This window comes from Perognathus longimembris, chromosome 17 (genome assembly GCF_023159225.1).
Source record: "Perognathus longimembris pacificus isolate PPM17 chromosome 17, ASM2315922v1, whole genome shotgun sequence".
Classification (NCBI taxonomy): Eukaryota; Metazoa; Chordata; class Mammalia; order Rodentia; family Heteromyidae; genus Perognathus; species Perognathus longimembris.
In genome coordinates, this window is record NC_063177.1 from 52,435,444 (window position 1) to 52,463,391 (window position 27,948).

General features: G+C 57.8%; 1 protein-coding gene across 4 annotated transcripts; it reads left to right on the forward strand.

Annotated features, from left to right (window-relative positions):
* Positions 1-27,948, forward strand: Itgb4 (integrin subunit beta 4). Of its 4 annotated transcripts, none has more exons than XM_048365909.1 (39): positions 1-84; positions 1,093-1,175; positions 3,240-3,341; positions 3,460-3,664; positions 4,577-4,673; positions 4,843-5,014; positions 7,528-7,791; positions 8,543-8,632; positions 8,901-9,023; positions 9,270-9,434; positions 9,584-9,660; positions 10,799-11,001; positions 12,353-12,456; positions 12,565-12,663; positions 13,102-13,231; positions 13,779-13,901; positions 13,991-14,097; positions 14,875-14,908; positions 15,052-15,249; positions 15,441-15,544; positions 15,836-15,894; positions 16,091-16,114; positions 16,822-16,970; positions 17,060-17,239; positions 17,355-17,503; positions 20,468-20,672; positions 21,268-21,425; positions 21,692-21,872; positions 21,967-22,104; positions 22,753-22,935; positions 23,028-23,159; positions 24,424-24,627; positions 24,881-25,111; positions 25,826-25,996; positions 26,568-26,756; positions 26,848-27,003; positions 27,077-27,241; positions 27,331-27,441; positions 27,522-27,948. In XM_048365909.1, the coding sequence occupies exons 1-39, from the start codon at positions 6-8 to the stop codon at positions 27,659-27,661; spliced, it is 5,484 nt and encodes a 1,827-aa protein (XP_048221866.1). In that variant the 5' UTR covers positions 1-5; the 3' UTR covers positions 27,662-27,948. The 4 variants fall into 4 exon arrangements, with proteins under 4 accessions (XP_048221866.1, XP_048221864.1, XP_048221863.1 ...); XM_048365907.1 differs by lacking the exon at positions 24,424-24,627 and adding an exon at positions 25,207-25,365 and having other exon boundaries at positions 25,826-26,001; positions 26,573-26,756; XM_048365906.1 differs by lacking the exon at positions 24,424-24,627 and adding an exon at positions 25,207-25,365.

A 27,948-nucleotide genomic window follows, 5' to 3' on the forward strand; every position in this document is an offset into this window, starting at 1 on the left:
GGACGATGGCAGGGCTGCATCCCAACCCGTGGACCACGGTGCTCGTGGCAGCTCTGCTAAGCCTCAGCCTTCCTGGGCACATGGGTAAGTCCACGCACCTCCCATAGCCGCCTCCGGACAGGGACCGCATTCCCCAGGCATCCCAGAAAGCCACGTGGAGCCTGGGCACAGTCCTAGAGGTGGCTGGAGAATCTGAGACCCAAGCCCTCCAGCCCGGCGAGTGCTGAGCTCAGAGGAGCTGCTCAGAAAGCTGTGTTTCCTCAGGCGGGAAACTGAGGCTTCCACAGTGGAGCTGAGGGCGTTATCGGGATTTGATTCATTCGCGGCTCTCTGCACGTCCCCGGTTGACAAATGACTGGTGCCACCTCCTGCCCATGAAATTTTCCCAAGTAGATGATGGCGGGCATATTTCCACCATGGAAACTGGCAAAGGCAGCAAGTTGGGGCACTCCCCCCGCCCCAACCAGGGTTGTGGTTAGGCATTGTGCTAATCAGAGCCCAGGAGAACACCCACTGTGCAGACTGGTGCACACAGTAGGGCCTCACTGCACTTCTCACTGGACGGAGCCAAGGAGAAACCCGAAGGGCCTTTGTGGAAACTCTGGGATTTTCCTCATCCGTTTGCTAGGACTTGTGTTGGGCAATAATATCCCAGACAGACGCGGCCGAAGGGACAGAGTCCTATGGAAGTTATAATGCCGAAAAGCAGGAGCTATAAAGGGGAGAGGCTAGCAGAGGGCAAGGTGCAGCCGGTGCTGCTTGTCCCAGAGGTCCTAGAAGACAGGAGCAGGAGCAGAACCTGAGGCGTGAGTAGCCAGGGGGGACAACCAGGGTGTTTCTGCTGGCAAATGGCCGGCACCTCCAAATCAGCCCCACCATCCATTCCTCCATCCCCTGAAACCTAGAAAGTTCCAGATTCCAGACAATGGCTCATTCCAAGCTATGCTACCTGGCATGGAACGTTTCCGCCTCTCTAAGATCTGGAGGAAAGAAAGCCACCGCTGGTTCATAGGTGAGGGTGGGGAGGTCGGAGAGAGGGCGTGGCCACCAGTGAGCCCCTCCCCTGTGTGTCTGCCCCTCCCTCCCCCCTAGCCAATCGCTGCAAGAAGGCCCAGGTGAAGAGCTGCACCGAGTGCATCCGCGTGGACAAGGACTGTGCCTACTGTGTGGACGAAGTGAGCGGTTCAGTTACTCCTCTTTCCCTCCTCCTTCACTGGGGCCAGAAAGGGGACTGGAACACAGGCCTGGACTCTGTCCCTCAGCCTTTTCTTTTCTTTTACCTTTTTTAATTTTTTTAGTATAATTTCTCTCTCTCTCTCTCTCTCTCTCTCTCTCTCTCTCTCTCTCTCTCTCTCTCTCTCTCTCTCTTCCTTGCCAATCCTGGGGCTTGAACTCAGGGCCTGGGCACTGACCCTGAGCTTCTTTTGTTCAAGGCTAATCCTCTACCACTTGAACCACAGCATCACTTCCAGCTTTTTCTGCTTATGTGGTGCTGAGGAATGGAACCCAGGGCTTCATGCATGCTAGGCGAGCACTCTGCCCCTATGCCACATTCCCAGCCCCGGGTTACAGTTTCTTAAGTCGGGTAATGAGTACATTTCTTTGGGGACAATGTCACCCTACCTTCGCTTTCCCCCAGTTTTCCTCTCCTGTCCCTGCCCACACGTTGCATAGTTCATTTTCCACATTGTGTTTACTGACTACCATGACTACATTTGTTCACCCTTCCTCCCTGCTCGTCTGCACCCTCTCCTTTATCCCTCTAAAACCACACACACACACACACACACACACACAGCAAAAGCACCGCCACCACCACCACCACCAAAAGAAGTTTCCATTTCCTGGAATTCATGTCAATAAATAGTATTTGAAATGGTCAGAGGAGTTACGCATTTGGGTTCTTCCCTGAAAAGTATCCTCTTTTAGTCCGACCGTGTGAGAATACCTAGAGTCCGGTATAATTCTCACGTCCTGGTGAATTTCACATCTAGCTTCCTCATATGAGAGAAAACGTGCCATTTGTCTCCCTGGGCTTGGCTTACCTCACTTAACATGATTTGTTCTAGGTCCATCTATTTCCCAGCAAATGACATAATATTATTCTTTCTAGGGCTGGGATGTAGCTCAGTGGCAAAGCGCTTGCCTAGCAAGTGCAACGTCCTGGGTTCGATCCCTAGTACCAAAAAAGAAAACACAAAAAAATACAGTTAAAAAAAAAACCCCAACCAAATATTATTCTTTCTAATGGAAGAGTAAAATTCCACTGTGTAAACCTGCCACATTTTTTTTATCCACTCATCTATTGTAGGGTATCTGGGCTGTTTCCATAACTTGGCTATTGTGACTAGTGCAGCAAGGAGCATGGGTGGGCAAGTATCTTTACTGTATCCTAACTTATAATGTTCTGGGTAGATGCCCCAGGATGGTATGGCTGGATGATAGGAAAGGTCTATGGCTAGTTTTCTGAGCAAGTTCCAAACTTCCATTCAGAGTAGTTGTACTAGTTTACCTGCCGACCAACAGTGCATTAGTGTCCCTTAGCCTTTTCACGAGGGCTGGCATTCTACCGCTTGAACCACACCTTCACTTCTGACTTTGTTGTTTTTTTGGGGGACTTGAACTCAGGGCCTGAGCACTGTCCCTGGCTTCTTTTTGTTCAAGGCTAGCACTCTACCACTTGAGCCACAACGCCACTTCCAGCTTTTTCTATATCTGTGGTGCTGAGGAATCGAACCCAGGGCTTCATGTATAAGAGGCGAGCACTCTACCACTAGGCCACATTCCCAGCCCGAGTCACTCCTGGCTTTTTGGTGGTTAATTGGAGAAAAGCATCTCATAGCCTTCCCTGCCCAGGCTAGCTTCAAGCCATGGCCCTCAGATCTCAGCCTTCTGGGTAGCTGGGATCACGGGTGTGAACCACTGGTGCGGAGCTGACAGTTTTAGAGGAATTTGGAGGAGAGAGACCGCGGATGCCCCAACCGCTCTCTGCATGTCCCCAGTTGACAAATGACTGGTGCCACCTTCTGCCCATTACATTTTCCTTGCCAACGTGAGGTGCTGTTGATAAGCTCAAGGGTAGGAGGAATGTTTTCACCAGGGAAATTGGCGAAGACCGCCGTCCTTCAGCCCAGGTAGGGTCTGGGAGACAGAGATGAGATTGGAGAAAGAACTCCAGGGTGGGGTCAGCCGGGAGATGGCCACTGCCCCCACTGACCCCCCCATCTGCTTCTGGGTAGCTGTTCAAGGAGCGGCGCTGCAACACCCAAAAGGAGCTGCTGGCCGCGGGCTGCGGGCTGGAGAGCGTGGTGGTGATGGAAAGCAGCTTGGAGATCACAGAGGTGCGTGGAGGGGGCCTGAGGGCCGGCTCCTCCGGGGCACTCCTTGGGAGGGCCGAGGCTCCCCTTGGGTCTCCAGAGAGCCCCCCTCCAGCCAGCTGTCCCCCTCACCCCAACACAGGCGACACACATCGACACCAGCTTGCGCCGTAGCCAGGTGTACCCCCAAGGCCTGCAGGTGCGGCTGCGGCCTGGTGAGGAACGGCACTTTGAGTTTGAGGTGTTCGAGCCTCTGGAGAGCCCCGTGGACCTGTATATCCTCATGGACTTCTCCAACTCCATGTCTGATGATCTGGACAATCTCAAGCAGATGGGGCAGAACCTAGGTATGCCTGGGGGAGGCAGCGGGGACAAAGTGGGCTGGCTCTGGAAGCTAACTCAGGACAACCGCATGCACCCCACAAGAAAGAGGGGACCGCCGCGCCTCCCAGAGGACCGTCCCTCCTCCTAGGCAAGGGTCCCAGCCAAGCCTCACCGCGTGGGATTTTAGGGGCCATCAGGGGTGCTACTCCCTGCCCCGAGTCAGAAGCTACATCTCAGCTCTGCAGGCCAAGCTGGGATCTGATTCTCGAACATCGTCCTACTTGCTAGAGGCGTGACCTGCCCGGCACCAGTAGCTCATGCCTGTAATCTCAGCGGCTCCAGAGGCTGAGCTCTGAGGATGGCGATGCAAAGCCAGCCCCTGTGATCCTTATTTCCAATCCATCAACAGCAAGCAGGACGGGAAGCTAGGGCTCCGGGGGTAGAGCACCATCAGCCTTGAGTGAAGAAAAGCCACGCGGGAGCGTGGGGCCCTGAATTCAAGCCCCAGAACAGGCACACGGGGCTGGGAATATGGCCAAGTGGTAGAATGCTTGCCTCCCATACATGAAGCCCTGGGTTTGATTCCCCAGCGCCACATATATAGAAAACGGCCACAAGTGGCGCTGTGGCTCAAGTGGCAGAGTGCTAGCCTTGAGCAAAAAGAAGCCAGGGACAGTGCTCAGGCCCTGAGTTCAAGCCCCAGGACTGGAAAAAACAAAAACAAAACAGGCACACAGAAATAAGTAATTGATGCGTAGCTAGGTCCTCTGCGTCTCATTTCCCCATCTATAAGCAGGAACGAGAACGGTGAGGGCGCAGAACGAGGCTCACAGCACCGAGTGGCTACCGCGAGGCGCTCTTACCGGCCCCCCACCGTGTCCACGCGTGGCTGCTCAGGCTCATCTGTGCCCTTTTCTCCTCCTGTCGCTATCCAGCCAACATCCTGAGGAAGCTCACCAGTGATTACACTATTGGATTCGGCAAGTTTGTGGACAAAGTCAGCGTCCCTCAGACAGACATGAGGCCTGAGAAGTGAGTGAGCCTTGGCCGTTGGGCCCATCTTCTCAAAACGCTGCCCCTTACCACTAGATAAAGAGAGGCCCAAACACTGGGCACAGGCGTCCTCCCCCCCCCGACATGCTATCTCTCTCTCTCTCTCTCTCTCTCTCTCTCTCTCTCTCTCTATCTCTCTCCTGCCCAGGCTGAAGGAGCCATGGCCCAACAGTGACCCTCCCTTCTCCTTCAAGAACGTCATCAGCCTGACGGACGATGTGAAGGAATTCTGGGATAAACTGCAAGGAGAGCGGATCTCGGGCAACCTGGACGCTCCGGAAGGCGGCTTCGACGCCATTCTGCAGACCGCCGTGTGCACCGTGAGTGGCAGGAGGGGCCCCGGCTGCCTAGTCCAGGGCCGCTGTCTCGTGCCGAGGGCATGAGCCGTCCACCGGCCTGCGCGAGGCCCGGTGCGAGGTGCCCGGGCACCTGCAGCTCCCTGGCATAGGCCCCAGGCGCTAAGGCAAACTGAGACCAGTGGCGTGGCCCTCAGTGCCAATCCAGGCTTTGCTGTGCTGGGAGCCAGACAAGAGCCTTGGGGTTCTGGAATCCTCGGAGACTGAGTCCAGTCATCCAGTCTCCAAATGTACTGGCAGCAGAAATGCCCACTATTTAATGTGTACATCCATTCTTCATTTTGAAAATAACATATATATATACATATACACACACAAATATATATAATGGATAATTTAGACAACAAAGAACAAAAATGGACTCTACTTTCACCACCGTTAGCATCTACTGGTTCTTGTATATTTTGTACCTTTTTACCTATTTATTTATTTTTTTTTTTTGGCCAGTCCTGGGCCTTGGACTCAGGGCCTGAGCACTGTCCCTGGCTTCTTCCCGCTCAAGGCTAACACTCTGCCACTTGAGCCACAGCGCCGCTTCTGGCCATTTTCTGTATATGTGGTGCTGGGGAATCGAACCTAGGGCCTCGTGTATCCGAGGCAGGCACTCTTGCCACTAGGCTATATCCCCAGCCCCCTTTTTACCTATTTTACACAAAGGGATTAGTGTACTTAGAGTTCTGAAACTTGCCTTTTTTATTTGTCAGCTCTGGACCTTGAACTCGGGGCTGGGAGCTGTCCCTGAGCTTTTTCTCTCAAGACTAGCACTCTGCCATGTTGAGCCACAGTGCTACTTCTAATTTTCTGGCGGTTAATTGGAGATGAGTGTCACAGACGTTCCCGCCTAGGCTTCCTTTGAACCTCGATCCTCAGACCTCAGCCTCCTGAGTAGCGAGGATTACAGGTGTGAGCCACTAGCACCTGGATTGACTTGCTCTTTTTTTTTTTTAATTAAATTTTATTGACAAGGTGTTGTGCAAAGGGGATACAGTTACATAACAAGGCAGTGTGTACATTTCTTGTGATAGCTTACACCCTCATTTTTCTTTCCCTTCCCTAGATCAGGTAGACATATATACAATATCCAGTGTACCAAAATCATATACAGTAACCACGTAGGGTACACCACAGGAAATTCACCTAGAACTTTAAAGATAACATCAGCAGTAGAAGCCTCCTGTGCCCTTCTCTTGGAGTTGTTTTTGCTTATCCTCATCTTATATGATCATGTGTACATAGCTGTTGAGCTATTGTGAGCCACTGATAGGTTTATTTTAGACCTTTCTATGTTTAGTAGTTGTTTGGTTTTAGATACATAATGTAAAGTCGCTGACCCAAACAGGTGGAAATACCATTTGAAAAGAAGTTTGTTGTTTTGCAGACCTGGTCTCTACTGTCCCCCCCACCTTAACAGTCATATATCAGGGAGATCATGCCCCTTTGTTTTCTGTGTTCTAGGCTTCTCTCGCTCAACATTATTTGTTCAAGTTCTGACCATTTCCCTGCGAATAACAATATTTCACCATTCCTAATCGCTATGTAGTATTCCATTGTGTATAGGTACCACATTTTTTGGATCCATTCATCTGTAGAGGGGCATCTGGGTTGTTTCCATATTTTGGCTGTTGTGAATTGTGCAGTGATAAACATGGAAGTGCAGATGTCTTTTTGATACCTTGGGACCTGTTGTTCAGGATAGATGCCTAGGAGTGGCATGGCTGGGTCATAGGGTAGGTCTATATTGAGCTTTTTGAGGAACCTCCAAAGTGGTTGTACTAATTTGCATTCCCACCAACAATGGAGAAGGGTTCCTCTTTCCCCGCACCCCCTCCAGCATTTGTTGTTGCCTGAGTTAGAGTATAGGCCATTCTAACTGGAGTGAGGTGGTATCTCAGGGTTATTTTTCTTTTTGGCCAGTCCTGGGCCTTGGACTCAGGGCCCGAGCACCGTCCCTGGCTTCTTCCCGCTCAAGGCTAGCACTCTGCCACTTGAGCCACAGCGCCGCTTCTGGCCGTTTTCTGTATATGTGGTGCTGGGGAATCGAACCTAGGGCCTCGTGTATCCGAGGCAGGCATCCTTGCCACTAGGCTATATCCCCAGCCCCTCAGGGTTGTTTTTATTTGCAATTTCTTTACTGCCAGGGATGTTGAACATTTCCTCATATGTTTCTTTGACATTTTTTTTTTTTTTGGCCAGTCCTGGGGCTTGGACTCATGGCCTGAGCACTGTCCCTGGCTTCCTTTTGCTCAAGGCTAGCACTCTGCCACTTGAGCCACAGCGCCATTCCTGGCCGTTTTCTGTATATGTGGTGCTGGGGAATCGAACCCAGGGCCTCATGTATACGAGGCAAGCTCTCTCGCCACTAGGCCATATCCCCAGCCCCCCCTTTAAAAATTAGTAACAGTGAAATTCATTCCTGCCTCACTCTCCCTTCTTTGCCGTCCTGCTCACTGGGCCCGCCCCCCTCTCGTCTTCCTCAGAGGGCCATTGGCTGGCGCCCGGATAGCACCCACCTGCTGGTGTTCTCCACCGAGTCTGCCTTCCACTATGAGGCGGATGGCGCCAACGTGCTGGCGGGCATCATGAACCGCAATGACGAGAAATGCCACCTGGATGACACGGGCACCTACACTCAGTACAAGACCCAGGACTACCCCTCCGTGCCCACGCTTGTGCGCCTGCTTGCCAAGCACAACATCATCCCCATCTTCGCTGTCACCAACTACTCCTACAGCTACTATGAGGTACGGAGCCCGCGGTGCACACAGTGACAGGTGACAAGGCACAGGGGCTCGGGGATCTTTTTTTTTTTTGGCCAGTCCTGGGGCTTGAACTCAGGGCCTGAGCACTGTCCCTGGCTTCTTTTTTGCTCAAGGCTAACACTCTACCACTTGAGCCACAGCGCCACTTCGGGCTTTTTCTATGTATGTGGCGCTGAGGAATCGAACCCAGGGCTTCATGCATGCGAGGCGAGTGCTCTACCACAAGGCCACCTTCCCAGCCTGGGTTTGGAGATCTTTGTCCCCTCCCTTTCCCTCTCTCTTCCCAGAGCTTTGAGGCTCCTGGGAGTGAAGCCTGGTGGGAAATCACTTGCTTATGTTCTAACTCCAAACCCAAGTAGGAGGGGGCTACGAGAGTAGGCTCAGGGGCTGGGAGGGTGGCGTAGGGGTAGAGCGCTTGCCTAGCACACATGAAGCCCTGGGTTCAATTCCTCAGCACCACATATATAGAAAAAGCCAGAAGTGGCGCTGTGGCTCAAGTGATAGAGTGCTAGCCTTGAGCAAAAAGAAGCTCAGGGACAGCCCTCAGGCCCTGAGTTCAAGCCCCAGGACTGGCAAAAAAGAAAGAAAAAAAGAAAGAGGAGGCTTTGGAGCACAATGGCATGTTTCAGGCCTCAGTGTCGCCATCTGTAAAGTGGAGATAATCGACACTCTCAGAACTGTCGCCCATTTTCAAGGAGATGCTTAGCCCGGGCTCTGGCGTTCTCTCCTGCAGAAGCTGCACACTTATTTCCCGGTCTCCTCGCTGGGGGTGCTGCAAGAGGACTCGTCCAACATCGTGGACCTGCTGGAGGAGGCCTTCTACGTGAGGGCCGGCAGGGGCGAGGGGCATCCATGTCCTGTTGAGAAGTGGGTCTGGGCTAGGCCAGTAAAGAAGGGTCTGGGTCATCCCTGAGGACCTGGGGAACTCACTTGAGCTTGACCCCGTGCTCCCGGAGCTCTGACCCTGACACCACTCCCCCGACACCCGTGGGGGGGTGCTCTCCACGAGGCGGGGCTGGAGAAAAGCCAGACCCTGCCACGGTGGCTGAGCCCAGGGCCTCCCACGACCACCGATCTCCTGCTCTTTCCAGCGCATCCGCTCCAACCTGGACATCCGGGCACTGGACAGCCCTCGAGGCCTGCGGACAGAGGTCACCTCCAAGATGTTCCAAAAGACCAAGACCGGGTCCTTTCACATCAGACGGGGGGAAGTGGTACGGTCCTGTGCAGTGCCCTACGAGGGGGGGGATGCTCTTGAACGGTGGGGTGTGGGGCCTGAAGCTCTGGGGTCAGCTCCTTGGATCAGAGGAGACTCTTGTTAGTGTCCTTGTTGTTTTGGCTCTGACTGGAAGGAAGGAGGCCCCGGCGCTGAGGAGGGACACCCCAGGGGTTGGTGTTACAGGCTGGGAAGGCAGAGAGGCCCAGCACTTCAGGTCTCTGCCTTGGCGGAATCCCTACAGGGCACATACGACGTGCAGCTGCGGGCCGTGGAGGACGTGGATGGCACGCACGTGTGCCAGCTGGCAGACGAGGACCAGAGAGGAAACATCCACCTGAAGCCCTCCTTCTCTGACGGCCTCCAGATGGACGTGGGCATCATCTGCGATGTGTGCGCCTGCGAACTGGTGTGATTCAGCCCTGCCCGGGGGGGGTGGGGTGGGGCAGCTGAGGGGAGCTCCCTGCACCCTGCGGCCTCACCACCCTGGCAGGCCATCCCAAGGCCCGCTCGGCCCGGGCCTCTCCCGCCACGTGCCCCACTGTGGTTTCGTTCCAGCAAAAAGAAGTGCGGTCTGCTCGCTGCCACTATCAAGGAGACTTCATGTGTGGGCACTGCGTGTGCAATGAGGGCTGGTGAGTGGCGGGAGGAAGTCCCGCCCCCAGGATGTCACCTGATCGCGGGCACACCTTGGATGCGCAGCTAGGGAGGGGATGACGAGTCACAGGAAGCGCAGTTGTTGGGCAAAACCGGTTCAGAACATTTAGGATGGTCCCTTCTTAGAATGGTTTGCATGAGGATTTCTTTTTTTAATTCTCTTTTTATATGAATGATGGTGTGAAAGCAGTCCACATTCAGGCATTCAAAGAGGCCGAGGTGGGGAGTTTGCAAGGTTAGGTATGTTAAAGGTGATTGATAGTGTCAATTACAATGGGGTTAGCAGAATCGAACTCCATTGTCCATCATAAACCAAGGAGCATCTATACCCAGGACCTATGGACTGTCTCCAGATAGCTACAACCAAGACAGTGGCTGCGAGGGAGTCTGAGGTCTAGGACTGGCATAGAGGGAGTCTTGCCTGTCACTCCATACCTTTTACACTGTCAGTATTTTGTTTCCCTGTCCTGGAGCTCCCACTCTGGGCTTGGGCGCTGTCCCTGAGCTCTTTCTGCGCAAGGCTAGCGCTCTACCACTTCCAGCTCCAACTCCACTATGGATTTCTGGTAGTCAATTGGAGATAAGAATTTTTCATGGGCTTTCCTGCCCAGGCTGGCTTTGAACTGGATCCTCAGATCTCAGCCTCCTGAGTAGCTGGGGTTACAGGCGTGAGCCACTGATGCCCAGCTTCTGGAAGACTCTTATCTCCAATTAACCACCAAAAGACCAGAAGTGGAAATGTGGCCCAAGCAGCAGAGTGCCAACTTTGAGCAAAAAAGAAAAGCTAAGAGACAGTGCTTAGGCCCTGAGTTCAAGGCCCAGGACTGGCGCGTGCGCGCGCGCACACACACACACACACACACACACACACACACACACTTAGAGATACTGAACAAAGTCTATCTAACATTGACTTGAGACCCAGAAGCAATAAGAAGCAACAACCCTGAGGGCCAGGACTTTGGTCTTAGTTTTGAGTCTCAGCCCCTCCTGTCTGGGAGACCGTGGCAGCCCTCAGAGAGCCTCAGTTTCCTCACCCCGTAAAATGGGGCGGTGCGGGGCCCCCAGCCCCGTTCCGGGGCTGTGGAGAAGTGACCGGCTCCTCCCCCCACCCAGGAGCGGCAAGACCTGCAACTGCTCCACGGGCTCGCTGAGCGACGCGCAGCCCTGCCTGCGGGAGGGCGAGGACAGGCCGTGCTCCGGCCGGGGCGAGTGCCAGTGCGGGCGCTGCGTGTGCTACGGCGAGGGCCGCTACGAGGGCCACTTCTGCGAGTACGACAACTTCCAGTGCCCCCGCACCTCCGGCTTCCTCTGCAACGGTGAGCGCCGAAGGAACCGGGATCCCCCCCCCACAAGTTCAGGCCCAGCCCCCCCCACCCCACCCCAAGCACAAACCCTACCTTAACCCCTGAGGTTCTCTCTGGCCGCCCGCACGGGGTGGGGCGAGGACTCTCAGACCTAGGGGGCTGGGGACAACTCGGGCAAGGCCTGATGGTCAGACGGAGGAGCGCTGTAAGTCCACCCACGCAGCACACCTGAGGCCCCTCTGCATCCCGGCCAGGCTGAAGGCCATGCCGTGATGTCTACCCTCTTCTCCATTCTTGATTTCCCTCTGCTCCTTCACCACCATTTTTTCCCCTCTTCATCTGTCCCTCCGAGAGTGCAATGAGAGCGACAGAAGGGAGAGCCAGGCACCCCCGGAGAAAGGCAGACATCCAGCAGGAGTAGAAGGGAGGAGGGGAGGAAGAGGGTTGCTGCGGGGAAGAAAGGTTGGAGGACAAGTAGCTCTTGGGATCTGGTCCACAGCAGGACTTTATCCTTCAGGCAAAAGGAGTTCTTAGCGTTTGGGGTTGGGTTTTTTTTTCCTACTGTTTGTATGTTTACCTTGTAGCCAGCCACCTTTACTAAACTAACTTATGAAATCTAATAATTTTTTTTTTCCCCCAGTCCTGGGCTTGGACTCAGGGCCTGAGCACTGTCCCTGGCTTCTTTTTGCTCAAGGCTAGCACTCTGCCACTTGAGCCACAGCACCACTTCTGGCCATTTTCTGCATATGTGGTGCTGGGGAATCGAACCCAGGGCTTCATGTATACAAGGCAAGCGCTCGTGCCACTAGGCCATATCCCCAGCCTGAAATCTAATAATTTACCTGTAGATTTTTATAAATTTGGGGAGTGCTGGCCCAGGCGCTTGAACCGAGGACCTGCGCACTGTCCCTAAGCTTTTATTGCTCAAGGCTAGTGTGCTACCACTTGAGCCACAGCTCCACTTCCGGCTTTTTGGTGCTTAATTGGAGATAAGAGTCTTACAGACTTTCCCGCCTGGGCTGGCTTCGAACTGTGATCCTCAGCTCTCGTCCTCCTGCATAGCCAGGATGACAGGCGTGAGCCACGGGCACCTGGATTTTACTTCTGACTTTCTTGTACTATTTTTGCATACCATTGCCTTAGCCAGGACCCATTAAGGTTCTTAGGGCAACCGCATGACTGGATTCCTGTCTGTGATGATCGGGGAACGGAAAGGAGACCGCAGGGTGGAAGGGCAGAGCTGCAGGGAGAGATTCAGGAGAGGAGGGAGGCAGGCAGCTCTTCCCCCTGGTTCTGCAGCAGGTGGGCAGAGCTGGATTGCAGATGTGAGTCCGGATCCCCTCTCCCCGGTTCCTCTCCACAGACCGGGGTCGCTGCTCCATGGGTCAGTGTGTGTGTGAGCCCGGCTGGACAGGCGCAAGTTGCGACTGTCCCCTCAGCAACGCCACGTGCATCGACAGTAATGGGGTAGGCCCGGGCACCCACCCCCTACCAACGAGAGCCCGGGGGTGGGGGTGGGGAGAGGGGAGGGGGGTGAGCCGTAGGTGGCTCACTGGCAACCCCGTCCTGCCGCAGGGCATCTGTAATGGACGAGGCTACTGCGAGTGTGGCCGATGCCACTGTAACCAGCAGTCGCTCTACACGGACACCACCTGTGAGATCAACTACTCCGCGGTAAGGCCAGGTGGCGGGGTGCCCCGGGTGTGGGTGGCCGTGGGGATCCCAGGCGCAAGGCAGGGTGGGAAAGCCAGAAGCCCATGGCTCACGGCCTTTAATCCCAGCCATTCAGAAGCCTAAATTCTAAAGGATCGTGGTTCAAAACCAGCCTGGGCAGGGAAGTCCATGAAGCTCTTATATCTTCAATGAACCACCTGAGAACCTGATGTGGAAACTGCGGCTCAAGTGGTAGAGCGCTAGCCTTGAGCAGAAAAGCTCAGGGACGGTGCCCAGGCCCCGAGTTCAAGCCCCAAGACCAGCAACAATAACAGACAGAAAACGCTAGGTGGGAAAGGGGCTGAGCTGGTACGGTAGAAGGTGGTAGAAGGCGTGAGGCTGGGGAAGGGAGACCTGCCTGGCACAGTGTGCTCATCTCCTCCTCCTTTCCCTGCCCAGATCCGCCTGGGTTTGTGCGAGGACCTGCGCTCTTGTGTACAGTGCCAGGCCTGGGGCACTGGGGAGAAGAAGGGGCGCACGTGCCAGGAGTGCAGCTTCAAGGTCAAGATGGTAGACGAGCTTAAGAAAGGTAGGCCGAGGGAGGGCCAGTCCACATGGAAGTTCCAGAGCTGGGAGGGGCCCCCATTCCTAGAGAGGGGCCAGTGAGTCTAGGAATGGGATCGAAAGCTGGGGCAGCTAGGCTCTGGTAATGCACACTTGTCATCCTAGCCACTCGGCGGGCTTCGATCTCAGGATCACAGTTCAAAGCCAGCCCTGGAGAGGAAAGTCCATGAGACTCTGAATTCCAATTAACCACCAAAAAGCCAGAGTGGAAGTACCGCTCGAGGGGCAGAACACCAACCTTGAGCAAACAAAGCTAGAGGACAGTGCCCAGGCCCTGAGTTCAAGCCCCAGTACCAACATTAAAATAAAATTTAAAAAAAAGGTTGGTGCAAGAGGAACGAAACTCAGGCAGTGGGTAGAGGTCCAGTTCAGGACACAGCGGAGCAGACCAAGTGCCTCGAGAGGAGGCACCTGGCGTGGGCAGGGTCCTGACCACAGGAGAGGCCTGTGGGGGTGCTCCAGGGTGCCGGGGGGTGGCCTTGGGGGGCCCTGCTGACCTTCTGTGGGTGCAGCAGAGGAGGTGGTGGAGTACTGCTCGTTCCGGGATGAGGATGATGACTGCACGTACAGCTACACGGTGGAGGGCGATGGGAGTCCCGGCCCCAATAGCACCGTCCTGGTCCACAGGAAGAAGGGTGAGCAGGGTGGGGGGGCACATGGGGAGGGGGGCCCGTGGGCCTCAGGGTGGGGGTGAGTCCCACCTCCCTCCTCTGTCTCCTCCCAGACTGTCCCCCTGGCTTCTTCTGGGGCCTCATCCTCCCGCTCATCTTGCTCCTGCCGCTCTTGGCGCTGCTGCTGCTGCTCTGCTGGAAGTACTGTCCCTGCTGCAAGGTGAGACCGCGGGGCCTCCCCACGGCCCTACCCCTGCCTCCCCCAGAGCCCCACAGAGCCCCCCAGAGCCCCCAGAGCCGGGCTTAGTTGTGCGACATGGAGCAAGTCACTTAATCTTTCTGTGCCTTAGTAGACTCAGCCATACAGTGGAGCTAGTAGAACCCATCCCCAGGGCTGGGAATGTGGCTTAGTGGTAAAGAGCTCGCCTAGCATGCATGAAGCCCTGGGTTCGATTCCTCAGCACCACATACACAGAAAAAGCCCGAAGTGGCGCTGTAGCTCAAGAGGTAGAGTGCTAGCCTTGAGCAAAAAGAAGCTCAGGGACAGCGCTCAGGCCCTGAGTTCATCAAGCCCCAGGATTGGAAACAAAAAGTGGTAGAGTGCTAGCATTGAGCACAAAAGCTCAAGGAGAGTGCCCAAGTCCCGAGTTCAAGTCCCACGATTGACCAAAAAAAAGTTTATTTTCTGCAGGGCTTCTCAGAGCCGCTGGTATAATCTGTTTATTTGTTTTGTTTTTGTTGCCAGTCCTGGGCCTTGGACTCAGGGCCTGAGCACTGTCCCTGGCTTCTTTTTGCTCAAGGCTAGCACTCTACCTCTTGAGCCACAGCGCCACTTCGGGCTTTTATCTGCATATGTGGTGCTGAGGAATCGAACCCAGAGCTTCATGTATAGGAGGCGAGCGCTCTACCCCTAGGCCAGCTCCCCGTTGGTGTAATCTGGAGGGGCGGCCTGGGCATCTGTCCCGGCCCCTCACCTCTCCCCGCTCTTGTCTCCTAGGCCTGCCTGGCACTTCTCCCTTGCTGTAACCGAGGTACGGGCCGGGGAGTGGAGGTTGGGCTGTTCTGTATCCGGGCTCAGACGGAGGGAGCCGGAGGCCCTGCGCGGCCCCTCCCCGGTGGGGTGGGCTGGGGTGGGTCTCGGGTGGAGCCTCGCTGAGCGCGTCCCTCCTCCCAGGCCACATGGTGGGCTTTAAGGAAGACCACTACATGCTCCGGGAGAACCTGATGGCCTCGGACCACCTGGACACGCCCATGCTGCGCAGCGGGAACCTCAAGGGGCGGGACACGGTCCGCTGGAAGATCACCAACAACGTGCACCAGCGGCCCGGCTTCGCCACCACCCACGCCGCGAGCGCCAACCCCGCGGAGCTGGGTGAGCTGGGTGAGGGCGCGGTGGTGCTCAGACACCTGTGCCCCTCCCTCCGGCGTGGCCACGCCCCTCGCCACGCCCCCGCCACGCCCCCTCGCCCTCGCCACGCCCTCCTCCGCCAGCCAGCCAGCCGTCCCCGTGCTGAAGACCCCGCCGCCGCCACGCACGGGGCTGACTCTCCCGCTTGCTCCCAGTGCCCTACGGGCTGTCCCTGCGCCTCGCTCGCCTCTGCACGGAGAACCTGATGAGGCCCGGCACCCGAGAGTGCGACCAGCTGCGCCAGGAGGTGGAGGAGAACGTAAGGACCCCCCCCCCCCCCCCCGCGAGAAGCAGCCGGGCAGGAACGGTGGGCCCGGGGCGGTGGCAGCCGGGGTGGACAGCAGAGGTCAGCGGCCACAGAGCCCACTCGCGCCTGGGCTGGGAAAGGGGCTGGCTAGGCACCTGGTGTATCATCCTGGGACGTTAACAGAGCCCAGGTCTCAGAAGGGACTCTCAGGGAATGCCCCACCACCCTGAGGGCCCTCTGGGCAGAGAGAGCCCAGCTAGCTGGCTCCCGGGCCCAGCCTCATGACCCACCCTTGCCTGGCAGCTGAATGAAGTATACAGGCAAGTGGCCGGCTCGCAGAAGCTCCAGCAGACCAAGTTCCGGTGAGTCCCCCGGGGTGCTTCGGGGTGGGGGGGTGGGGGTGCAGCCTGGTTCCACTAAGCTTGCCAAGCCCAGGCCAGGCAGGCGGACCGCCCCCCTCCCCCGGGGGTCAGAGGGGAGCAGGGATTCGAGCCCCTAGGCAGAGCATGTCTCCGCCTCAGGGCTCCTCGGGCTCATCTGTGCCCTTTGTCCCCACAGGCAGCAGCCAAATGCCGGGAAAAAGTGAGTTGAAAATACCCTGGTGCCACGGGGCCAGATCCTGCCACCAACCCATCTGGCCCCTGCGGCACCCCATCTCTGGTCCTGCAGGAGGGGGGTTCATGAGTCTGCCGTCCTCCTTTCCTTTCCCAGACCATTGATTTTTCTACCTTTTTTTTGTGCCAGGACTGGGACTTGAACTCGGGCTCCTGTCGTCTTCCTTAGATTTTGTTGCTCAAGGCTGTTGCTCTAGCACTCGAGCCACACTTCCGCTTCCAGCTTTATGCTGGTTGGTTGGAGATAAGGCTTCTCATGCCTGTGATCCTAGCGACTTAGGAGGCTGAGATCTGAGGATCCAGGTTCAAAGCCAGCCTGGGCAGGAAAGAGTCTCCATGAGACTCATATCTCCAATGAACCACCAGCAAACTGGAAGTGGAGCTATGGCTCAAAGTGGTAGAGCACGAGCCCTGAGCACAAAAGTTCAGGGACAGCGCCCAGGCTCAGAGTTCAAGCCCCATGACTGACAAAAAAAAAAAAAAAAACACCACAAAAAAATGTTTTCGTCTGCCTGTTGCTAGCTTCAAACTGAAATCCTCAGTTCTCGGCTTGTTGAGTAGCTAAGATCCCAGGCGTGAGCCACAGACGCCCGGCCCTGCTACCTCCTATCCTGTGCCCTGACTGGGGAGAGACAGGAAGAGGCTCCACGACCTGACCACCCCCCTTGAACCCAGGCAAGACCACACCATTGTGGACACAGTGCTGATGGCGCCCCGATCGGCCAAGCAAACCCTGCTGAAATTGACGGAGAAGCACGTGGAGCAGAGAGCCTTCCACGAGCTCAAGGTGGCCCCCGGCTACTACACCCTCACCGCGGAGCAAGGTGGGTGGGCGGGTCCCCAGGGCCCCTCCCTCGCCCCTCCCACCCACGTGACCCCCCCAGACCCACACCTGATCGGATCCCCTCCACAGACGCCAGGGGCATGGTGGAGTTCCAGGAGGGGGTGGAGCTGGTGGACGTGAGGGTACCCCTCTTCATCCGGCCCGAGGATGACGACGAGAAGCAGCTGCTGGTGGAGGCCATCGATGTCCCCGTGGGCACCGCCACCCTTGGCCGCCGCCTGGTGAACATCACCATCATCAAGGAGCAAGGTCAGTGTGCCCTTGCTGAGAGCCCACTGGAAGAAGCAGGGCCCGGCCGTGTGGCTCAAGGAGATGAGAAGGGACCGGGGACAGTGCCCCCTAATGGCCACGTGGCTCCTTGCAGCCAGTGGAGTGGTGTCCTTCGAACGTCCGGAGTACTCGGTCAGCCGAGGCGAGCAAGTGGCCCGCATCCCTGTCACCCGGCGCATCCTGGACAACGGCAAATCCCAGGTGTCCTACCGCACCCAAGACAGCACGGCTCACGGGAACCGGGTAAGCTTCGTGCACGCCAAGGACAGAGCGCCGCTCCAGTGGGCTGGGTTCTCAGGCCCGAGCAAGACCTGGCAGCTATTGGGAGGCCCTAGATGTTGGTGGTCACCACCCTCGCCCTCCAAGTGACAGTGGCAGGTGGCTGGGGGCCTCACTGCTGCCAGGGACTCAGGCCCGGAAGCCACTTCCTCCTAACACGGGCCGGTGACCTGCCCAGACCATTCCCGTCCTCCCTGCGGTGTCCTCGTAGACTCTAGATATCTCTGGCTACCCCCCCCACCCCCCACCCCCCATGTCAGCCAGGGAAGGCCATTGGCCTGCATTTCAGAGGCCTGGTGTCAAGAACAGACAAAAACAAGTAGGAGCAGGAGGTGTGCTTGGTTTTACCTATAGGATTTCTAGCTTGCTTTTGTGTGTGTGGCGGGGGGGGGGGTGGTTTTGGTGTTGTTGTTACTGTTTTTGGTTTGGGTATGAACCCAGGGCCTCATGGTTGAACAGCTTGCTTGTTCATCTGGCACTCTACCACTTAAGTCACACCTCCAGCCCTGCCTTTTGCTCACTGTTTCAGAAACGGAGTGTCATGGACTGTTCTGCCTAGGCTGGCTTTGGACCGCAGTCCTCCAGAACAGCCTGTTAAGTAGCTAAGTCAACAGACGCGTGTGAGCTGCCGGCGGCAGGCTGTTCTCATCTTTAATTCTGAATTTATTATCGAACTTTAAAGCTCACGTTCAAGGCTGGGAAGGTGGCTTAGTGTGGTACAGTGCTTGCCTAGCATGCATGAAGCCCTGGGTTCGATTCCTCAGTATCACATACACAGAAAAGGCCAGAAGTGGTGCAGTGGGTCAAGTGCTCGCCTTGAGCACAGAGAGGCTCAGGGACAGTGCCCAGACCCTGAGTTCAGGACCCAGGACTAGCACCCCCCCCCCCAAAAAAAAAAAGGTTCACGTTCAAGTCAAAAATTCTCTCAGAGCTGTACATGTGGCTCAGGCGGTAAAACACCCGCCTAACAATCCAAATTCAGCAATCCCCTCAATCCCCTCCCCCCCGCAAACCTCTTGAATCAATAAAATCCAGTCCACTGGGCCCATCAGCCATTCAGCAAACACAAGGGAGCAGGAGCCTGGCAGGTCCAGGCAGCCCGGCCGCACCCCAGCTTTCTTTACTTTCTTTCATGTGATAGGAACCATTCACCTCCCTGTTGTAGCGCTCCCATAAAAATCTCCAAGAAGTGTTTGTGTCTTTATAGATCCCCTAATTGTGCCATGTTATTTAAAAAAAGGGGGGGCTCCCTTGTTATTCTTGTGTAAAGATGCCTATAGGTAGTTGACTATTCAAGAAACACTTAAAGCTAGTCATCGGGGGATCCCACCTGAAATCCTAACTGCTCAGGAGGCTGAGCCCAGAGGGTCGTCTGAGCTCGGACTCAGGGCCTCACGCCCTGGCTTCAAGCTCTTTGCACTGGTGACTGGCGCTCTACCCCTCGAGCCACATCTCTGCTTCTGGCTTTTTTGGTGGTTCATCGGAGATAAGACTTGTCGACGTTTCTGCTCAGACTGGCTTCAAATCGCAATCCGTCTCCTGAGCAGCTAGCGTTAGTGTTACAGGCCTGAGCCCCTAGCGCCACCAGCTGATACTGCATCTTTCACACGTCCACATCAGCTGCTGCTTTTTCTCTCGCCATCACAGGGCTTGAATTTAAGGCCTGGGCACTGTCCCTGATCTCTTTTTTTACTCCACCACGTTGAGCCACAGCCCATTTCCAGTTTTTTTTTTTTTTGTTTTGTTTTTTGGCCAGTCCTGGGCCTTGGACTCAGGGCCTGAGCACTGTCCCTGGCTTCTTTCCGCTCAAGGCTAGCACTCTGCCACTTGAGCCACAGCGCCGCTTCTGGCCGTTTTCTGTATATGTGGTGCTGGGGAATCGAACCTAGGGCCTCGTGTATCCGAGGCAGGCACTCTTGCCACTAGGCTATATCCCCAGCCCCCCCATTTCCAGTTTTTGAGTGATTAATTGAAGACCATTGTCTCATGGGGACTTTCCCGCCCAGGCGGGCTTTGAACTGTGATCCTCAGGTCTCAGCCTCCTCAGTAGCTAGGATTTCAGGGGTGAACCACCCACACCTGCCCACATCAGCTTCTTCCATTTTCCTCTTCCTTGTTAGACTTTCCTGTCTACTCTGGTCTCACCCACCCTCCCTGCCTAGGGAGCCACACCAGGAGAGGATTAGTTTGGAGCACCACCTACTGGTACTCAATGAGAAAGACTTCCTCCCAGTGTAGCACACACACACACACACACACACACACACGCACACACGCTCATGCAAGCTCTTGGGCATAGAGAAAAGGAATGTGGAATTGATGAAAGTGCCCTACCCATCCAGCAAGGTTTGGGTCTTAGCAGGATCCCAGATTGCAGAGCCTCAACATGGGAAACAGCGCTTCCCTTCCTTCCCAGATGGGACCTGCAGGCCCAGGGCTTCCTCCCTGGCTGTGGAGAGGATTTGGGGGCACCGCGTCTCTCTCTGTGCTTGGATCAAATCCCAGCTCTGCCATGACTTCCTGTGTGAACTTGGGCAAGTGCCACAACCCTGTACGGGGCTCAGTTTTCTTGTCAGTAAAATCTCTGCCTCCCGCTGCTGGAGGGTCATGCGAGCTGATAGTTAAAGTGATGTTGGAAGGCGCCGCGTAAACAGGAGCCATTTCCTGTCCACACTTGACAGTCACGTGATGGGCCCTGACGGGAATCCCTACCCCCATCCCCAAGGGCTCTAATTTTGTTGTGTTGAGACAGTGTCTTGCCGTGCAGATCCTGTCCAGGCTTGCTTGGGATTTACTCTGTAGCTCATACTGGTCTCAAACTCACCATCCACAGGCGAGGCTTACAGGCTTGTGCTGCCATGCCTGACTGTCATGTCTGAACTGTTGCTTCCTGCCGTCCGCGTCTACCCCTGATCTTCCCACTTACAGGACTATGTCCCCGTGGAGGGTGAGCTCCTCTTCCACCCCGGGGAGACCTGGAAGGAGCTTCAAGTGAAGCTCTTGGAGCTACAGGAGGTTGACTCTCTCCTGCGAGGCCGCCAGATCCGCCAATTCCACATCCAGCTCAGCAACCCCAAGTTTGGAGCCCGCCTGGGCCAGCCCCACTTAGCCACTGTCGTCATTGGAGAGAGAGGTGGGCAGAGCCTGGGGTTGGCGCAAGCAAGTGGAGGGGGGGGGAACCTCTCAGCCAACACCAACATGAAGGCGGGGACCCCTCGTTTGCGGTGACCTTCAGGTACATAGAGTAAGCTTTTTGTTGTTGTTGTTGTTGATCATGAGGCTTGAACCCAGGGCCGGGATGCTATACTCGGAGCTCTTTTTTACTCCTTTGAGCCACAGCTCCACTTCTGGTTTTCTGGTGGCTAACTGGAGATAAGAGTCTCATGGACTTTCCTGATCAGGCTGGCTTTGAACCATGATCCTCAGATCTCAGCCTCCTGAGTGGCTAGGATGACAGGGGTGAGACACGAGAGCCTGCCTTTTTAATGAATGTTTCAAAGAATAATTATGGACGGAACATTCTCTTGGCTGCTAAGGGTAGGCATATTCCCTCCCCCCCAACACACACACACTCCTTCAATCCCCCCTCCGCCGCCTCCACTAAAGCTAGCCCTCCCAGAGAGGCAGGTGAGAAAAGAACTGAGAAAGGCTGGGTGTTGAGCTGAGTCTGGCGCCCCCTGGCGGTGAGGAGGTCTGAGCCAGCTGGGCGGCTCTACCTTGATCCACAGATGAACTGGACCGCAGCTTCGTAGGTCAGACGCTCTCGCCACTGCCGCCCTCCCGAGGCGATCTGGGCGCTCCGCAGAATCCCAACGCCAAGGCCGCCGGGTCCAGGAAGATCCATTTCAACTGGCTGCCCCCTCCCGGCAAGCCGCTGGGGTACCGGGTAAGGAGGGAAGCAATGGGGGCGGCTGGCCAGGGTCTGACGGCTACCACGCGTGGAGTGATGGGGCGGGCACGCGAGGAACCAGCAGGTCCAAGCACCAGGGCCCAGAAGGAACCCCATCTACACGCCCAGGAAGAGGCCACTCCCGAGCTTTTCAGGAATATTCCCTGCACTGCCCCAGCCCCATGTGCCAACTCCAACATCTGTTTGTCCAAAGGGGTCAGCGGAACGCTTCCCACTGACCAGCACCCCTCCCGTCTGCACAGGTGAAGTACTGGATCCAGGGTGACCCGGAATCAGAAGCCCACCTGATCGACAGCAAGGTGCCCTCGGTGGAGCTCACCAACCTGTACCCCTACTGCGACTATGAGATGAGGGTGTGTGCCTATGGGTCACAGGGCGAGGGGCCCTACAGCGCCCTGGTGTCCTGCCGCACCCACCAGGAAGGTGAGGCCTCGTGCCCTCCCTGCCCACTCCCACCCCACCCCCACAATCGCCTCTCCCTCAGCCCCTGACAGAGCTCTTCCGGCCCCTTTCCCAGTGCCCAGCGAGCCGGGGCGTCTGGCTTTCAACGTCGTGTCTTCCACGGTGACCCAGCTCAGCTGGGCGGAGCCCGCAGAGACCAACGGCGAGATCACCGCCTACGAGGTCTGCTATGGCCTGGTCAACGAGGACAACCGTAAGGATTGGACGGCCTCCTTCCTGGCCCCCCCCCCCAAGGCCAGCTGAAGCAGAAGGGGTGGGGGGGAGAGACCATGAGGCAGAGGGACGTCTGGGACTTCAAGTTGCTCCTGGGTCCTTTGTCCCGGTCAGCGGGCAAGCGGAAGGCATCGCTGAGGGTTTTTGCTTTTTTAATTTATCACGGCTTCTTTGATCACTCCCTCCGCCCCCCAATCCTGGGGCTTGAACGCAAGGCCTGGGTGCTGTCCCTGAGCCTCTGTGCTCAAGGCTAGCGCTCTACCACATGAGCCACAGCACCACCTCTGGCTTTTTCTGGGTAGTTTATTGGAGATGAGAGTCTCTCGGACTTTCCTGCCTGGGCTGGCTTTGAGCCACGATCCTCAGATCCCAGCCTCCCATGTAGCTAGGATGACAGGTGTGAGCTACCGACTCTCAGCTATCCACTGGGTAGCTGGTGGCACCTCCCAAAGTCAGCCACGCCAGGCTGTAAGAGCTTGGTGGGTGGCAGGACCACGTGGCAGCTCCACCCTTCCAGCTTGGTCCTGGCCATCTTGGGTGCAGGGCAGCCCAGCCCTCCCATTAGGTCAGGGCTGGGGCCAGGCAGGAACCTGGGCAACACCCCAAAGCGCTCTCCCTCCTCCCTCAGGACCCATCGGGCCCATGAAGAAAGTGCTGGTGGATAACCCCAAGAACCGGATGCTGCTCATCGAGAACTTGCGAGAATCCCAGCCATACCGCTACACCGTGAAGGCGCGGAACGGGGCGGGCTGGGGGCCCGAGCGGGAGGCCATCATCAACCTGGCCACTCAGCCCAAGAGGCCCATGTCCAGTGAGTGGCGGGCAGGGGAGGTACTGGGTGGGTCAGAGGACGGACGGGAGGCCACGGCTGGAGGCCCTGGCTTACCTCCTCCCACCCTGCAGTCCCCATCATCCCAGACATCCCCATTGTGGACGCCCAAGGTGGAGAAGACTACGAGAGCTTCCTCATGTACAGCGATGACGTCTTGCGCTCCCCCGCCAGCAGCCAGAGGCCCAGCGTCTCTGATGACACCGGTGAGTGGAGGCAGAGGAAGGCCAGGGTCCTGGGCACAGGGTGGCATTGTCCATGGTGTCCAGACACGGCCAAGGGGGCCAGCCACTGCCGGGCTTGGAGATCAAGACTGGAAGTTCCCTCTCAGCCCCAAATACCCACAGCCTTGAATGCACAAAGGCTGGGACAGAGCTGCTGGGGGCGTGTGCCACGCGCACAACTGTGCACAGGGAAGCTCAAACATCTGCCCGGAGGGCTGAGGAACATAGAGTAGCACACATCTATGCGGGTTCGTGCACACGGGACCCTAATAGCATGGTAACCGAGGGTTCACCGGCAGGCCCTGGAGTTGGGCTGCTTTCTAGGAATCCCTAAGGCAGCACCTTGAGCACCTTCGGCAGGGGCTGAGGGAACTGAGGAGGAAGCCCCGTGCTCCCTGGCTGTCCTCCTTGATTCTGGGTGTGTGGCATGAAAAGACCCCTTGGCTGAGACTTTTTTTTTTTGCCAGTTCTGGGGCTTGAACTCAGGGCCTGAGCACTGTCCCTGGCTTCTTTTTGCTCAAGGCTAGCACTCTGCCACTGGAGCCACAGCGCCACTTCTGGCCTTTTCTATATATGTGGTGCTGGGGAATCGAACCCAGGGCTTCATGTATGTGAGGTGAGCACTCTCGCCACCAGGCCACATTCCCAGCTTGGCTGAGACTCTTGAGTGCACAGGTCCTGCGCTGGCTCTGCTGTAGGACTCTGGATGGTTTTCTTGAGCCTGGGTCCTGTCCCTTAGCTGTTTTGCTCAAGGATGGCACTTTACCACTGAGTTACATCTCTACTCTTTGCTGGTTAGAGACGAATCTCAGATTTGCCTGCCTGGGCTGGCTTCGAGCCCTGATCCTCAGATCTCAGCCTCCTGAGTAGCTAGGATGACAGGTGGGAGCCCCCAGAGTCCGCCCTGCAGCTCAGTTTTCTTTTCTGTAAAAGAGGTAGCCCCTCACCCAACGCCCGGAGCAAGAAGCCCTCCCTGCAGGTTCAGGCCCACACTGCGTCCACCCCTGCCTGGGGCCCCCACACACAGCGAGGCCCCACCCCACCAGACCCGCCCTGGGCTTGTGGGGCCCGCAGCCGTTCCCAGCTCGGCGGCGCTGGCAGTGCCTTGGGGCTCGCTGGGGCTCCGGCGGCGGGGCGGGGTTTCTCCCGCGCCCCGCGATGCAGCAACACGTCGCCCGCAGCCACCCCGCCCTCCAGCACCGCGCGCACCCCGGCCGTGCCAATGCGGCCCTTCGTTGTTCCCAAGGCGGCGGCTGGAAGCCGGAGCCCCTGCCGGGGGAGGAGCTGGACCTGCGGCGCGTCACGTGGCGGCTGCCCCCGGAGCTCATCCCGCGCCTGTCGGCCAGCAGCGGGCGCTCGGACGAGGACAGCGCCGCCGCCGCCGCCGCCGCGGGCAGCCGGGACCCGGAGGGCGGCGGGGGGCGCTGCGCCACACCTGGGCCCCTCGGAGGTGACCGCCCGCCCGGGGCCGCGGCCTCGCAGTCCACAAGGAGACCTAGGGCCCCCATGTCCACGAGGACTCTGGTGCCCGGGGGGCCCAGGCCTGGGCAGCTCGGGGGACACGCGACTTCGGCCCGGTCGTCTGAGATCATTTACTGCAGGACAGGGAACCACCCCCCCCCCCCGCCCTCAGGACCCCAGCAGCCCCCGAGGCTCCAGGTGGGAGAAGGCCGGCTGACTGGTCCCTGTCCTCCCCCCCCCAGAGCACCTGGTGAATGGCCGCATGGACTTCGCCTTCCCCGGCAGTGCCAACTCCCTGCACAGGATGACGGCCGCCAGCGCCGCCTACGGCACCCACCTGAGCCCACACCTGCCCCACCGGCTGCTGAGCGCGTCCTCCACCCTCACCCGCGACTACCACTCGCTCACGCGCACCGAGCACCTGGCCACGCTGCCCAGGGACTACTCCACCCTCACCTCCCTGTCCTCCCAGGGTGAGCGACCCTCACGGGCACACGTGTGGATCCACGCCCGTGTGCACAGCCGCCCCCCCCCCGCCCCCTCTTAATCCTGTTTTGTCCCATCCTAGGCCTCCCTCCCATCTGGGAAGAAGGGAGGAGCAGGCTCCCGCTGTCCTGGGCTCTGGGGTCCTGGAGGAGAGCCCAGATGAAGGGACTCCCCCCCTCCAGGGGCTCCCAAGACTCTATAGTCCTGGCCGGGCAGTCAGCAGTGCCCGCCTGGCACTCAGGTAGTACAGGAGTGGCCTCCCGTTCGTTCTCATGGCTGCCCTGCTCCATCTGCCCGCAGGCCACCATTGCAGTCCCCCTCATGCCTTGGCCTCTTTCCATTTGCGGACGCCACCCCCCACCCACGGCGCTAACCACTGTGCTCACTCTCATCCGTGCTGAAGCCTAACCGCATCTGCCCTCCGAGGGTGCACACGGGGTTAGGGCAAGGAGAGGGTCCGGGCCATCTGTTGGTGGGGTGAGCCGGCACTCGGCGCTCACGCCCTTGGCATAGGCCAGGCCTGCAGCGTCTCTGAGGCTGCAGGGGAGGGGCTGGGCAGCCTGAACAGAAGGCTGCGAGGTAAATGAGCCGCCCGTATGGTCCACGTAGGCCATCTAAGTGCGCAAAGCCAGGCAGAGCTGTGACTCTACCCAGGACCTCAGCCCGGGTCTCTGGGACTGACTGTGGGTCTTGTTTTCCAGACTCTAGAGCAGCGGCTATGGGAGGGGCGGCCACCGCGGGCGTGCCCGACACACCCACCCGCCTGGTGTTCTCAGCCCTGGGGCCCACATCTCTGAAAGTGAGCTGGCAGGAGCCACAGAGTGAGCGTGTGCTGCTGGGCTACAGCGTGGAGTACCAGCTGCTGAACGGCGGTGAGGCCCAGGGGCTGCCCACCGTGGGAACGCTGCCTTTCCAGACCTGGCTGCTTGTGCCAGAGGCCAGGAATTCACCAAAACCTCACCCAGCCCGAGGGGCTTTTACCCCATGGACTCCAGGTCCCTTCCACTGGCCTTCCTTCTTCCCGGGTCTTTCTTGATCACGTCCTGTGCTAGGTTTAGCCTAACAAGGCCTCACAGACCTCAGGCCTCTGCTTGGCCTGAAAAGCCTGTGTGGGAACTAGGGAACGGCCTATCTCTGTAACCCGGGCACCTGGCCAAGGCGCAAGATTTGGCCAGAACAGGGTTGGGATTGGAGGTTCTGCTTTCTCTCTCTCTCTCTCCCTGTGATATTAACATCTTGCACTTGCTAGACAGATGCCCTCCCCCGTGAGCCACACCCCCAGCCCTCTGCCCACCTCGTAGGGCACAGATCCTGACCAACCAACCACACCAGGCTATATCCAAACCACAGACAGGCATGGTGGGTGTGGGCAGCAGTCCAGGGAAGGAAGGGATCAAGATGGAAGTGGGAAGAAGACCCCTCTACTGACTGCCCTCCTCTTAGGCGAGCTGTACCGACTCAACATCCCCAGCCCGAGCCAGACTTCCGTGGTGGTGGAAGACCTCCTGCCCAACCACTCCTACGTGTTCCGAGTGCGAGCACAGAGCCAGGAGGGCTGGGGCCGGGAGCGCGAGGGTGTCATCACCATCGAGTCCCAGGTGCACCCTCAGAGCCCTCTGTGCCCCCTGCCCGGTAAGCAGCCCTGCCCTACGGCGGCTCCCATCACGCCCTCTCCGTCCCCCCCCCACTCCCCACCGACACGCTGCCCCTGCCGCTGCCCCAGGGTCTGCCTTCACGCTGAGCACCCCCAGCGCCCCGGGCCCACTGGTGTTCACGGCCCTCAGCCCCGACTCGCTGCAGCTGAGCTGGGAACGGCCGCGGAGGCCCAACGGAGATATCCTGGGCTACCTGGTGACCTGTGAGATGGCCCAAGGAGGAGGTACTTCCTGTCCTAGGGCAGTGGGCGGGACCTAGGGGCCACCAGGGGCTTGAAGGCATCTGTCCCCGGGCAGGACCCGCCACCACCTTCCGGGTAGATGGAGACAACCCGGAGAGCCGGCTGACGGTGCCCGGGCTCAGCGAGAACGTGCCCTACAAGTTCAAGGTGCAAGCCAGGACGACAGAGGGCTTCGGGCCAGAGAGGGAGGGCATCATCACCATCGAGTCCCAGGATGGAGGTAGGGCATCCTGCGTTCCTCTTCGCCCCAGCCCTCCCCGGCCATGCCTTTCCGGACCCCGGGCTGAGCAGCCGGTCTGTCCGCCGCAGGCCCCTTCCCACAGCCGGGCAGCCACGCCGGGCTCCTTCAGCACCCACTGCATGGGGAGTTCAGCAGCATCACCACCACCCACACCAGCACCACGGAGCCCTTCCTCATGGGTGAGTGGCCAGGGACCGGCGGCTCTGGGCTCCTGGGAGCACAGAGCCCAGCAGAATCCTTCCCATCTCTTCCCCTGCAGATGGACTGACCCTGGGGTCTCAGCGGCTGGAGGCGAGCGGCTCCCTCACCCGGCACGTGACCCAGGAGTTCGTAAGCCGCACGCTGACCACCAGTGGAACCCTCAACACCCAGGTGGACCAACAATTCTTCCAAACCTGATCCACCCAATGTCCTCAGGACCTTGGACCCCAGGGCCCAGTCCCAGCCTTCTCCACCTCCCCCTACCCCAGCAGCTACCCTGCCCTTGATTCCCCCCAGGGACCCATCCAGCTGTGTGCTCACCACAGAGCAGAGGTGTGTCCTCTGAAAAGCCATGAAGGGACAGAAGACCCAGAGGCTCTTCTGGGTCCCCCCCTGCCCTAGCCAAACGCCTTTGTAACCAAAGAGCTGGGACCTGCACAAGGGCCCGGCCTTTGTTCTGCACTTAATAAAAGGTTTTGCTACTG